Source organism: Arvicanthis niloticus, chromosome 7, assembly GCF_011762505.2.
Source record: "Arvicanthis niloticus isolate mArvNil1 chromosome 7, mArvNil1.pat.X, whole genome shotgun sequence".
Classification (NCBI taxonomy): domain Eukaryota; kingdom Metazoa; phylum Chordata; class Mammalia; order Rodentia; family Muridae; genus Arvicanthis; species Arvicanthis niloticus.
The window spans coordinates 21,981,480-21,995,514 of NC_047664.1; the positions used below are offsets into that span (position 1 = coordinate 21,981,480).

General features: G+C 38.3%; 1 protein-coding gene across 7 annotated transcripts in view; it reads left to right on the forward strand.

Moving 5' to 3' along the window:
- The window catches only part of Aftph (aftiphilin), a 53,522-nt gene that overhangs the window by 29,272 nt on the left and 10,215 nt on the right, over nt 1–14,035 (forward strand). For 6 of the 7 annotated variants that reach the window (XM_034508386.2, XM_034508387.2, XM_034508389.2 and 3 more), the window contains exons 3-7: nt 674–825; nt 3,894–4,020; nt 4,694–4,750; nt 8,036–8,158; nt 13,326–13,386. In XM_034508386.2, coding sequence (XP_034364277.1) covers nt 674–825; nt 3,894–4,020; nt 4,694–4,750; nt 8,036–8,158; nt 13,326–13,386 — 520 coding nt within the window. The remainder of the gene's footprint in view (nt 1–673; nt 826–3,893; nt 4,021–4,693; nt 4,751–8,035; nt 8,159–13,325; nt 13,387–14,035) is intronic. The other variant, XR_013111737.1, reaches the window with a different exon arrangement.

Below are 14,035 nucleotides of genomic sequence, written 5' to 3' on the forward strand. Positions count from 1 at the left end.
GGGACTGAACCCGAGCCTCTGAAGAGCAGTAAGCGCTCTTAATGACTTGAGCCACCTCTTCAGACCCCCAATTGTTTATTTTTTTAAATCGAGACACTCTTTCTTACTGTGTTCTGCATTTGTTGCAGCAGTGCTATTTCAAAAAGGCTTTCACAGTTAAGTGTTTATGTCAAAAAAATGGTTCTCATTAGCCATGGGTAGCCTACTTTCCCCAGACATCCACCTTCCTGTGCTTACTCTGCTACCTGGGTAATGGAGAGAAGATAAATGGTGCCTGAGGGGTTTGTTATTGGATTTTTTGGTGGGGGGGGAAGGGCTTACTTTAGCTTTTGGAAGATTATTCAAACTTGGAAGTTACTATCTTTACTACACAGCAGAGTAATGACTTTTCCTCTGTAACAGACTAAGACACTACTACATAGAAAGTACCAGTGGCTGCATGCCTGGTGGCTTCCTGCAGTTACTTGCCGCCTGCTGCAGCACATGATTACTTCATCAGAGGAGTCATTGACATTGTTTTCTGTACTTGAGTGTTGATTTCCTTCCGTGTGCGTGTGTGTGTGTGTGTGTGTGTGTGTGTGTGTGTGTGTGTGTGTGTACACACAAACATGCTAAAATTAAGTCATCATTAAAACTGAAGAAATGAAAGTGAACTTTTTGGGGGTTGATTCAGACAGCTTTACTCAGCCGGTTGGAGAGAATTTTCGAAGCCTGTTTTCCTTCTGTATTTGTCCCCGATGCCGAAGAGGAAGTTACTTCCCTGAAGAACTTGCTGGAAAGAAACAACTCACCAGTAAAAACAAGAGAGGCCTTAGCTGAACATGGGTAAGTGGAAGCTTTTCTTGGGGAACAGTGACTGTTAGTTTCAGTTGTTATAATTTGTAAAGCTATCTCACTGCATTGTTTTAAAATACTATAATTATAGAAGCCTAATCATGTGCAAAAAGACTTAAAGGGGAAAATCCCTGTTTCTCTACTTCTGAGATGTTTCTTTTGATGTTTTTAAATCAACATTTGAATCAGCCTGTTGTGTTCCCTCCTGACTACGTAGGGTGATAAGTGAACTGGGGTTTGTTTTAGACAGAGTCTGACTATTGGACTATATAGTTAGTCCAGGCTGCACTCAAACGCAAAAGCCTCCCAAGTGCTGAGATTACAGGTGTGTCCCACACTTGATTTGACTGACAGTGTAGACCTTCTGCTAGTCCGTTCTCGCCAGCTCCATATACATGTATCACACCTCTGTTAACATTTTAAATCTTGTATTTTCCTTTTAACTGTATAAATGCTATCTAAACACTGCTAAATACACACTTGTTTCCTTTTATACAGTGTCTTACTGAACCTTATGCAAGATGAGCACCCCTAATTTGGAAATCCCTTCTTGGATTTGTGTGAAACTTGTGGGAGCTGTGTAGAGGTGTAGAGCAGTGTAGATCACCTGCTAATGAGCCTGTGCAAGGCCCCAGGTTTGATCTCCAGCACTGAAAAAAGGAAGAGGTTGATTTTTTTTAATCTACACATTTTTGAACATTGACATGATATTAAAAAAGTTTATAATTTTAAAGCCTTTCAAATGCTGAAGTGATAAAGTCTATACAGATATTCCAAAATCTAAAACAGTCTGCAACCTAAAACACTTGTGCTCCCAAGCACTCCACAGTCTCCTTTTTACTGTCTACATCTCCCTCCGCCCCCTAAGAGCCTATTTACACAATTTTACTTGTCAGGCTGTTATCCCTCTTCACCCTCCCAAGTTTTAGAGTGGTTCAGCCTAGGCCTCTGTATAACAGTCATCTTAAGGCTTCCCTTATAGCCTGTCCTACTTGATACAGCCTGTTAGGGTGAATGCAAAAGACATGTTTACTATATCCTGTTAACACAGATGTAAAGTAGTTGTTACTGATCTGAAGTTTTACAACCAACTGTCTTGATGTGAGTCTTTCCATTCATTACACTGATACTTGTTCTTCAGAAGCGAACACTTCCTTATTGTTTTGCCTTTACAACTACTGTCTCTCCTTGGCCTCTGTGTTCCTTTCCTAGAACTCCTTCTTGTTAATTACTTGATTTCGAAGTCATTCCATTTCTAGTTAGTCTTTTTATACTTTCTCATTCTTGCCTCTGGAAGTATCCTTTCCTTCTCAAGTGTTTCCTCTCTTCTATTAACTAAGTCACATGTAACTTGTTTGTCTCTCTTTATGGCCTCAGTATTTCTTATACAGGCTTCCACTTGTCTTGATTCCATTCAAGATTAAGATTGGTTTTTGTTCTTTTTCTTCTTGTTTAGTGATTTCTAAGGAAAAGGGGATGTGTGTACAAATCCCTTTCCAAGAGATTTAATCTAAGGAAATAATATGCCATACAATAATATACACAATAAAATACTAAAAGATGGTCACTGCCAGCCCAATAATATTATCCAGATAGGAAAGGACATCTTACTGAGAGCTGTAGGTTATAGCTAAACAAATGATGGTACATGGACCTAACCAAGTATCATGTAGCCATTGGCAAAGTCAGCAACCCGTCTGTCATCTACAAGGAATGTGTTCTGATATCCTGAAGATGCCTAAAATATCGAATAGTGCTAATCTCTATTTATGCTGTTTTTTTTCCTTGTATATCCATTAAGCTTCATTTATAAATTAAGCATAGTAAGAGATTATCAGTAATAACTAATAGAAGATTAAACTGTAATAAGAGGTGAATATGATCTCTCAGCATACCTTATTGAACTGTGATGTGAGACAATTCAGATAAATGAGATACTCTTAATAGCACTTAATTAAATATTAATGTATTCTGTCTTACTAGATTTTCTCCTTTAATATTTTTCCGCCATAGTTGACCATGGGTAACTGAAAACCGTAAAAAAGGCATGAGAGTGACAGATGTGACAGAGGCACTGCTGTACATATGCAGTCCAGAAATATAATCTGGGAAAAATAGGAAAGTATATAATATAACTGCACCTTTGTGAATGAAGACTTGTGGAGAGCTGGGCATGGGAGCATATAATTCCAGCACTCTGAGGCTGAGGCAAGACGATCCAGAGCTCAGCTCATCTGAGCTACATAATGAGACCTGTCTCAAACACAAAAATAAAGACCCAAATGTTGAGTAACTCTATTAAATTAAAATGGTGATGCCAAGTGATTTTTTTCTTTTAAATGTTAATTTTTTGAAATAGTGTCTCATGTATTACAGGCTAACCTGGAACTTACTGTGTAGCCAAGGATGAATTTGAATTTCTGATCCTCTTTCTCCTGAGTCCTGGGATGGTAGACCTGCACTACCATGCCAAGTTACTCAGTGCTGGGGATGGGACCCAGGGATTTGGGCATGCAAGGCAGAACTCAACCAATGAGCTATAGCCCCAGCCCTTAAATGCTGGAGTTTATTGTTGTTTGTTTTTACAATTTATTAAAAACAAAACAAAAAAACAAGCTGGAGAGATGGTTCAGCAGCTAAGAACACTTACTGCTCTTGCAAAAGGCCTAGTTTCAGTTCCCAGAACCAAAATAGTGGCTCACAGCTGACCATCACTCCAGGCTCAGGGCATCTGGCACCCTCTTCCAGCTGAAGGTATGGGCCACAAATGTGGTACATATGCATACCCACATGCAGACAAAACACTAGACATGTAAAATAAATAATCTTATTTTTTAAAACAAGTTAGTTCCTGGACTGTATCCCTTCATATAAATTTAGCTTACCTTTTTAATTATTGTTAGTGCTAGCTCTTGATTGCACTGAGATAACAGTTAATACAAGATAAGTTAGATATGATATTCACTACAATACATAGTGTATTATCAGTGTGCTGCAGGTGAGGTTTATGTTGAAAGTGCTGGAGTAACCTCTTGTTGTCTTCTTTGTGGCCTTTACAGTGAGCTGAGGGATGTATGGACCGAACTGCAGGATATTCATGATGCACACGGTTTGCGATACCAGTGGGGTGGCTCACATAGCAACAAGAAGCTTTTGTGCTCCTTGGGAATAGACACTCGAAACATTGTGAGTTTGTTAGAATCTTGAAAAATTCTTGAATAAACCTGTGTGGTTTTTAAATTCTCTGTTTTCCTGTTTGAGCTATGATTATCTAGCTCTACAGAAAAAGGACTGGCTTAAACGTTAACTTACTTTGATTAGGCAATTTTAAGACATCATAATGTTCCTTTAAAGTTAGTGGTTCTCAACCTTCCTAATGCTGCAGCCCTTTAATACAATTTCTCATGTGGTGACTTCTAACCATAAAATTATTTTCATTGCTTCTTCATAACTGTAACTTTGCTACTGTTATGAATCATAATGTAAATATCTGTGCTTTCGGATAGTCTTGGGTGACCCCTGTGAAAGGGTTGTTCACCTCCAAAGAGGTCATGACCTACAGGTTGAGAACCACTGCTCTAAGTATTTCTTATTTTTGAAAATTTTTGTTTTCCCTTAATTATAAAATGAAAAATTAGACTGGATTACTATATACACATGTGTGTGTGTATATACACATGTGTGTATATGTATGCACACATGTAGAATGCACATACATATGTGCCCATATATAAAGCTTAGCTAATTGAGTTCATTATTCACAATATAATAAAACACTGTAAGCATACTAGAAACAATTTTATTGTGTGACAGACAAATCATTCTCTAAATAAATGTTCTTTCTCCCTAATATAAATAGCTGTTCACTGGCAATAAGAAGCAGCCTGTTATAGTGCCCATGTATGCAGCAGGATTGGTAAGTACAGAATATTTCTGTACATATTGATTGCATTTATTTTATAAAATCATCTTCTATAACATGAAAAAAAAAAGTAGTTGTTTATCTTGAGACATGGTCTTTCTATGTAGACCCGGTTGACATAGGACTCTCTGTAGAACAGTCTGGCACAGAGATTTACCTGCCTGTCTTTGCCTCCTAGATGCTAAAATTCAAGGTGTAGATCACTACATTTGGCAGAAAGTATACTTTAGGAGACATTTAAAAGCTGGATGTGATGCCTCTTACCTGTCATTTCACCCATTGGAAGGCCGAGGCAGAGGATGGCCACAAGTTTGAGGCTAGCCAGGCTACATAAGTTCTAAACTAGCTTGGGTGACACAAAACTCTGGTGCTTGAGAGGCCTTGAGTTTGGTTCTCAGTGCCCACAACTCACAGCCACCTGGAACTCCAGTTTCAGGGGATTCAGTAACCTGTTCTGACCTCCACAGGAACCTACACTTATGTACATACATGCATGCACACATATATAGATCTGGTTTTTTAAAATGTTTAAACTCTTGCTCTCTTGTTCTTCCCTTCCTGCTCCTGCTCTTTCCCCATTCCCCTCCCCCATCTCTCCACATGCTCATGGCTGGCCTCTACTCCCCTTCCCCTTCCCCTTCCCCTTCCCCTTCCCCTTCCCTTCCCCTTCCCCTTCCCCTTCCCCTTCCCCTTCCCCTTCCCCTTCCCCTTCCCCCTCTTCCTCTTCTTCCTCTTCTTCCTCTTCTTCCTCTCCTTCTCCTCCTTCTCTTCTTCCTCCTCCTCTTCTCGTCTTCCACTTCCCCCTCTTCCTCCTCCTTCTATCTCTCTCTCTCTATCTCTCTGCCTCTACTTAACTCCCCTCCCCATGCCCTGAATAAACTCTATTCTATACAATAAATAAATATAAAAATGTTTACATTTATCTGGTGACACATGCCTTTAATCCTAGCACTTGGGAGGCAGAGGCAGACATATCTCTGAGTTAAAGGACAAGCCTGGTCTATAGAATGAGTCCCAAGACAGCCAAGGCTATATATACAGAGAAACACTATCTTGAAAAGTTTAGATTTATTTTATGTGTGTGATTGTTGTGTGTGTGTGAGTGTGTGTGTGCGTGTACCACATGCATGTTTAGTGCCCACAGAGCTAAAAGAGATCATCAAATCTGCTGGAACTGGAGTTACAGGTGGGTGTGAGCCGCCATGTGAGAACTGAATCTAGGTCCTCTACAAGAGCAAGATATACTCTTTTTACTCTTTTTTTTTTTTTTTTTTTTTTTTTTTTTCTTTTTTCTTTTTTTGGTTTTTCGAGACAGGGTTTCTCTGTGTAGCTCTGGCTGTCCTGGAACTCACTCTGTAGACCAGGCTGGCCTCAAACTCAGAAATCCGCCTGCCTCTGCCTCCCAAGTGCTGGGATTAAAGGCGTGCACCACCACTGCCCGGCGAGCTAGGACATTATGATTTTTTTTTTTTCAGTTTGTTGTGGAATATTCTGCACCTGAGGATTTTTTTTAATCAGTTAATGCTCTCTTATTTACCTTGGATTGTATGCTTTTTTGTTCTAGATAAATACAGTCCAGAACTTTTCTTTAATTTATTGGTTATTTGGATTTCTTTTTTTCTCAAACAATAGTACTCGAGAGGTTGTTATATTATAGTCTCTTGGTCTGAGTTGGACTAGGAGTTTCACTTATAGACAATTTGGTAAGCTTGTCAGCAGAATTTACTTCATGCACATTAGCTGGCTCAGAGCCCTATGAGGAGTTAATGGTAAAATTTACACTTCATTTTCGAACTTTATTGCCTATAATAATAAAAAAATTACTGATTTTAAGATTTTAAAATACTAAATGTATTTAATGAACATAAATAGAGCTTCCCAATTTCATCTGATTTCTGTGTGTAGATGTGGGTGGGTAATGGGGGTACAGGTTATAAATCTCAGCCCATCTGCTTCCCAGGCATGGAATTGTAAATAAGTGTCATCACTCCTGCCTTTTAAAACCCGAGTAAGCATTGAACTAAGTAAGGCTCTTCATGCTTGCAAAGCCAGTACTTTATCCAGTGCTGTCTCTGATACAAAAGTTTAATTATACCTGTATTTCTTCTGTGTCGCATTTCATGTGGAAGACTGCACCTGAAATAGTCATTTAAGTTTCTGGTTCTCCAGCTTCATCAGAATCATTTGAAAGATTTAAGACATAGATTTCCGTGGGTGGGGTATGGTGGTGCATGCCTTTAATCTCAGTACTAGGGAGGTGACATCCTAGGTGAAGGCTAGCCAGCCTAATCTACAGAATGAGCTGCAGGACAACCTGGAGTAAATCCTTTCTCAAAAAGAAGGAGGAGGAAACAAAAAACAAAAAGACACACAGTCTCCCGCTTTCTGTCATCCAGGCAGAGCTTGAGAGCTTATATATTGATCAGGTTTTAGGTGCTGTTTATTGGCAACCACAACTTGGGCACCACTGGTTTAAATCATAGTTCAAATTAAGAAATTTGGCTGACACTAATAAATACCAAATATATTTTCTTTTATAAAAGCATATTAAAGACTTATATAATATACATGTGGTGCAACGTTGACCAAGAACTAATTTTCATCTTTCTACTACATGGAAGCCTGTCACATGTATTAATATTAGGAATAATATTAATAATTAGGGTAAGAGCTTATCAGGTTCTTTGGTTTTGTTTGGCTGGTCTCCAGAAGACGTAAGCACTTTACTCTGGTCTTCAGCTATGATTCATGTATGTCAAAGCCTTGCTTCTTTGTGCTGTTGGCCTGAATTACCCATTTCGTGCTTGGTGGAGCCTTGATACCAAATGTTTGTTTGTTTGTTTGTTTGTTTGTTTGTTTGTTTGTTTCTATACCCATCTACAATATTCTCATTTTTTTACTTAAAAAAAAAAAAAGTATGTTTGAATTGTTTCAGATCCAGTGGAGTACATAGAGTGTCTTGCCCTCTGAAATGGCTGCCAGACCCAGAATCTAAGTATTGAGACATCAGCTCAGATTTAAACATATTAAATTCACACTAAAAGACATATACCTTCAACATACCACTATGTTATAAATATTGCCTTTTCATGTAATGTTAGTGTCTTAAGTAGCATAAAGTAAAATATTATTTAAGATGGAAGATTTGACTTCAAAAAATTTTATTCTAAAATAATCTTTTATATATATTATTTGAAAAAAATTCTATTCTCTTACATTGCCATAATTATAACCTTTGTGTTGATCCCTTTTCAATTAATGACTTATAACCTTTTTCAGGGTATGTTAGAGCCTACCAAGGAACCATTGAAACCACTATCTGCTGCAGAAAAAATTGCTTCTATTGGTCAGACAACCATTATGACACCAGAAATGAACACGTGTACATCTGATCCATTCCAGGTAAAATATTCATATGTGTGCAAGTGATTATGCATTTATATGGACACATAGTCACACATACTGATTTATTTTCCTTAATATGTCTTTTATATTTTTAAAACTTGAAGGTGGACATGTTTTTTATTGTTAATTAACATTCTTAGACTACAATGAACAAATTATCTGTAATTTTCAAAAATAAAAAGATAAAATACAAAACAAGATGGTTATTATTAGTAAGTTTTTAAACAAGTCCAAGTCATAGTCTTCAATTTTAAGATCATAAATACTGACACAAATATAATAAATGCCAGATTTTCAAACACTAGGAAGTACTACATTTGTACTAACACTCTTAAGTTATAGCTAACAAATGTATGTTTGGACGGTTCTTTCCAAAATGTATATTCTGTAGCAATACCCCACTAAAGCAGTGCTCCAGGATAAAGTAAGTTTGGGGAAAATATTATACCCTTATAACCATTCTTGGAGATTCACAATACACGTTCAGTACCCCTGAGCACTGCAGTAAATGCTGCTATGTAATTTTAATTAATTTCTCAAATTTATTTGACCACAGGACCTGTTTTCCAGGGTTCAGGAGGGGAAGATCATGCTTTTGTAGAAGTAGTATTTTGAAGAACATACTTTAGAAAATGATGTATAAATATAGGTCCAACCCTTTCAAGTATGTTTTAAGAAACACCTGTTTTTACTATTATATGCCACTGTGGGTTTTGTTGTTGTTTGGTCTTTTGAAACAGGGCTTCTCTTTGTAGCCCTGGCTGTCTTGGAACTTGCTTTGTAGACCAGGCTGTCCTCAAACTTAGAGATCCTCCCGAGTGCTGGGATTAAGGTATGCACCACCACCCCCCAGCCACTGTGGTTTACTCTTTGGGTGTGTCAAGTAAACTTCACTCCCAAGCCAGAACACTGCAGGCTCGGTGTAGGTGGCTGGCCTGTCATGGGTGTTGCCTGTCTTTATGGATGGTTGGGCAGTGTGTCTTAGCTCCACCTTTCCCCGCCCCCATGCTTACTCGCAGGCCTGTTCTGTCTGTGCTGACGCCTACATCATCGGCCACATCGCACTTCCTTCCACCTGATCACCATCCTCATCCCTACAGTGGTAGCTGCTTTGCCATACTTATTGAAAATGGAGCTTCCATTTTCACTACTGAGACACTGAGTGTTAGCTGTTCCTCTCTGCTCTTTCCTTTTCTATACAGCATCCCCATAACTACTGCTTATCTCATTGGTTAGCTGTCCCTTGCCATTTAGATCCACATCTTCTAGTCATGTCCTTATACAATGTTATATTCTAAAATAACTTAATTCAGACTTAACCAAAAGCATATTTCAGATACCAAATGAAGTGCATGTATTTTAATTGAGAATTTTGTGCTGAGCTGCTTAACTGGCATCACCAAATGGCACAATCATTGCTTGGCCCCATACCTATGGTTCAGGTTAAAGTAAGCACCTGGCTGCATTATAAGGATTTTCTTTGTATAAAGTCATGTGTCTTATGTAGTCCTTAGCATGTCATGTGTAATATCTATGTACTTTCTTGGTTCATAGAATAACCCTGTTGCATCTTGTGGTGGTTATGCATTTTTTTTAATCATAGCCTGTAATGATGGAAGTCTGTAAATCATTTCAGAAAATACCTGTTCAGTCCCTCATTTTTCTTTCTTTTTTTTCCCCCAGAAACCATGTACCACAGACTCCTCATGTGTTTTCATATTTAGCATCACTGAATAGCACTGTCAAGCAAACCACAGTTGCATAAATCCTTGTCAGTTACCTGCCCTGTTCCAATGTAAACACTTGTTTTATGTTGGGGTTTTTCCCTCTCAACCTGAGCAGCATTTGTCAGTCCTGCAACCATTGCTTCTCTTGTTCGGGGATTTAAAACTTTGAGCCAAGTGTACTGACACACCTGTAATTCCAGCACTCGGGAGGCTGCGGCAGGTACATACTGAGTTCAAGGGGAAAGGGAGACTCATAATTAACCCATGAAAGTGTGAAATTCAGCAGATCAGAAATAAAACCAAACAAAAGGTAACAGTCTTAGAGGGGACACTAGAGTGGGGTTTTTGGTGGTGGTGGTTTGGTTTGTTTTTTTTTTTTTTTCTAGAGGACAGGTGTCTTGAACACATGTTTCATTGTATACAGGCAAGTCTGACTGATAGTTATCCACCCAGTCATCCATTCACTTCAGCCTCTTGATGGAGCTATTTTAGTTGTGAATCAGAGTTCGGGATGATTATTTTATACCATGCACCCATTTCAATAAGAAACATACTTGAAAAGGTTAAATGACTTCCCTAAAGTTGCATATCAATGATCAGCAGGACTAGAATGAGGTCCCCTTTCTCCAGCCTCCGTGTTTCTGTTCTATTTCTTGCCTCGTTTCTCTAGTGCTTCCGTTTCTGCAGGAATCATTCATTGCACATTACACAAAGCTGTTGCAAAGGCTTCTCTCTATGGGTGGCTCCTTGGGTTGCCTTACTTATGAAGTATTCTGTTTTCATCTTCCTCATTCCCACTAAATGTTGACTCACACTTAGTGGTGCATTATCATAATTTTGGTTGTCCTCAAGATATCATAAACACCCATAAAAAGCCAGAATTTCAGCAAATCAATGAAATAGTTCTAATTATCCAGCTCATTGATATCAGTAACATAAATGTTTGTAAAAGAGCCATTTGTCCAGAAATGTTATTGTTGTATAAACCTAGGTTCTGCCCAGTTCTTCATTGTTGAACATAACCACTAAAGGTCTCTCTTTTCCAAAAGTAGAGTAAGTTAGATCTGCCCAGGTGTGTTTGCTTTACAATTAGCTAAAAAAGATTTTTCCCTAAGTGTTTATTAATCTTTAGGTAAGATATAAACTAGGGTTTCCTCAGAATTATTTTTAACTTACATGAAATTATTAGATATCCATGGTATTTTAAAGATAGAACAAAGACCTGTGTGTCCACCTATGTAGTCCTTGGCTACCATTCACATAATTACAATAAATACGAGGTATAATCAGGAATAAGTTACCGATTAATTTATATACTTATGTATCCCTTGGTCACAAGTGTGGATACAGGTAACACCCCACAGTCAACATACAAAACTCCTCTCTCACTGCAGAGCTGAGCTCAGCTCAGCACAGCACAGCACAGCGAGCGACACCGCATAGTTACACTCCCTCAGTCCCACCATCCTCCATCCCAGGCATCTCTTAATGTTGTTAGCCTTTTACTTGGCTTTATATCTTCCTTCTCGGCCTCCACACTGGACAGGCTGTACTTGATTTTTATTAGTCTGCCTGTCCCTGTTTTACCAAAACAGTTATAGTGTTGCCCCCGAAGAACTAATTTATGTTCCTGTCCACAGGTGATAGTGTCTTTACCCAGAAAGAAAGTAAGTGTTATGTTGTGACAGTGCCTTCCTCACAGTGAAGCATGGCTAGCAGTGCCAATGACATGCAAGGAAATAAGCAACAGCATGTTGGTACTTAACAGCCTAAGAGAGCACAAGTTATTTCCATAAGCATTGTTAGCATAGTCACCAAAAGAGAAAACAAAAACTCGTTAAAGTGAAGAACATTTGCCAACTACCTTCTATTCGCTATTTACCATTGTTCAGTTCATGGTATGAAATTGAAAACTCCAGAGTAGTCTAATCACTTAAAAGAATTCATTCATTTCAGTGCATTATTTCATAAATCTCCCAAGGCATGCTTGTGCATGCTCTGATCACAATTGGAGGACTGAACAGGAGTGGAGTTTAAGAACCAGCCCGGCTTTACATAGTCAGTTTAAGACCAGCCTGAGCAACTTAACAAGATTGTCTCAAAATGAAAAAGAAAGAAAATCTGACTTTAAGTAATTTCTAAGTCAGAGAACTTGACTAAAATAAATACCTGACCTGTTATGGGGGCATATACCTACATCTATTGAATAGCCTTAAGCACAAGGACCACAGGTTTGAAACTATCCTGAGAAATTTAGCAAGACCTTGTCTCAAAAATATATTAATTGGACCAAAGAGATGGCTTAGTAGGTTAAAAATACTTGGCTGTGTGCAGGCATCCAGCCCTAAGTTTGAATCTCCCACACTCAAATAAAAAGGGGTATTTCATTCTGAGGCTATAACCCTGATGCTATACAGGACAGAGACTGGGGGATCCTGGACCTTGCTGACTGGCAGCCTAGCCCCAGTTCAGTGAGAAACCAGGCTCTGTCTGAGAGAAGTAAGGTAGAAAATGTCCAGTGTCTTCCTCTGGTCACAACACAGTCAGTCAGTCAGTCAGTCAGTCAGTCATTCAGTCAGTCGGTCGGTCGGTCAGTCTGTCTCTCTCTTTCTCTCTCTCTCTCTCTCTCTCTCTCTCTCTCTCTCTCACACACACACACACACACACACACACACACACACTTTAAATTAAATATCTGAAAATGAACACCTTAAGAATGTACATTCCATGCAGTCATGGTGGCAAAGGATCCCAGCACTCAGGAGGCAGAGGAAGGTAGATCTCTGAGTTTGAGGACACCCTGGTCTACATAGCAAGTCCAAGGCCAGCCATACTTCAGAACTACACAGGAAGACCTTGTCTCAAAAACAGACCAAAAAAAGTCTGCATCCTAGTTTTTGGTGCACAGTTTCTTTTCTTTTGAAATCAGGAAACTTGTAAAGAACTAGAGCCCTTGGACTCTGTTCATTCTTATTCTATGTCAGGAGACCAGCTAAGTTAGTAAAGATGTCCATAACTAGTTACTTAGTAGTTACTCTCATCTTCAGTCACTTTCAGTGTAGTTCCTTCTCTGTTGCATTGTTTTTTATGTTAGTATTACATGACTAGTATTTAAATAAATGTAATCACTAAGCCAAAAAAAAGTCTATTTTAAATCCTTTTCTTGAAACAGTTTAAAACACAGTATCAGTAAGCATACTGTTCATAAGTTTTCCAGTTTCAACTTGTTAATATTTGCAGATAACCTGAAATTGTAGTTATCCAAACTTTGTCAATAGGTACATTGTTGTATAATGGTCTTGTTGTACTTTTGGGGGAGTTGCTTTGTTTTTAAGAAATCTTTATGTTGCTACTACCTATACTGATTAATTTTGATTGTTTTTTTTTGTTGTTGTTGTTGTTTCTGTTTTTTTTTTTGTTTTGGTTTTCAACTCTAGGAGTCTCTCCCACCTGTCCAGTTTGACTGGAGTAGCAGTGGCCTTACTAACCCTTTAGATGGTACGTCTCTCCGTAGAGCCTCTAGCACCAGGGCTAGAGCTAAGAAAGCTACACAGTTCAGACAGACTTCTCTCTGCTGATTGCCTTTTTTGTTTGAACATAACTTCTTATTCTTATCTTTGGAAATTCAGGCTTTCTTTCTAAATAGCAATTGCTCAAGATACCAGCCATTACTGTTATCAACAATATTAATGCCCAAGTATTGGTAGTAAGAATAAGGTAAAGTTTTAGTTTCTTTATCTTAAGTCAAAATTAGATAGTTTAAATGATATTTTAGCTAGGACCAATTTATTTGAATGTTTTATAGCTTTACTTTGTGAAATTTTCTTAGATACAAAGTCTTGTAGCTAGCAGTTGCTCCAAAGCATAAAGCACAATTATTCACTTAACCAGAACCAGTGTGCAGACAGATCCGTATTTATTGACTTAACATAGTTTTCAGATTCAGTAGCATTTTATAGAGCACTTAAATGCAAATGGAAGATGAATGATTTTCATGATTATTTTTAAACTTATCTCCAAGTACTAACAAAGCAGTTCCAGAAATCAGTGGGTTTTCTTACAACTTTTAAACTCTAAAAGAGAATAACTTATGCAAGTACTGTAGGGTCTTTAACACACAGTGCTAACGTTAGAGTCCATGCTATGG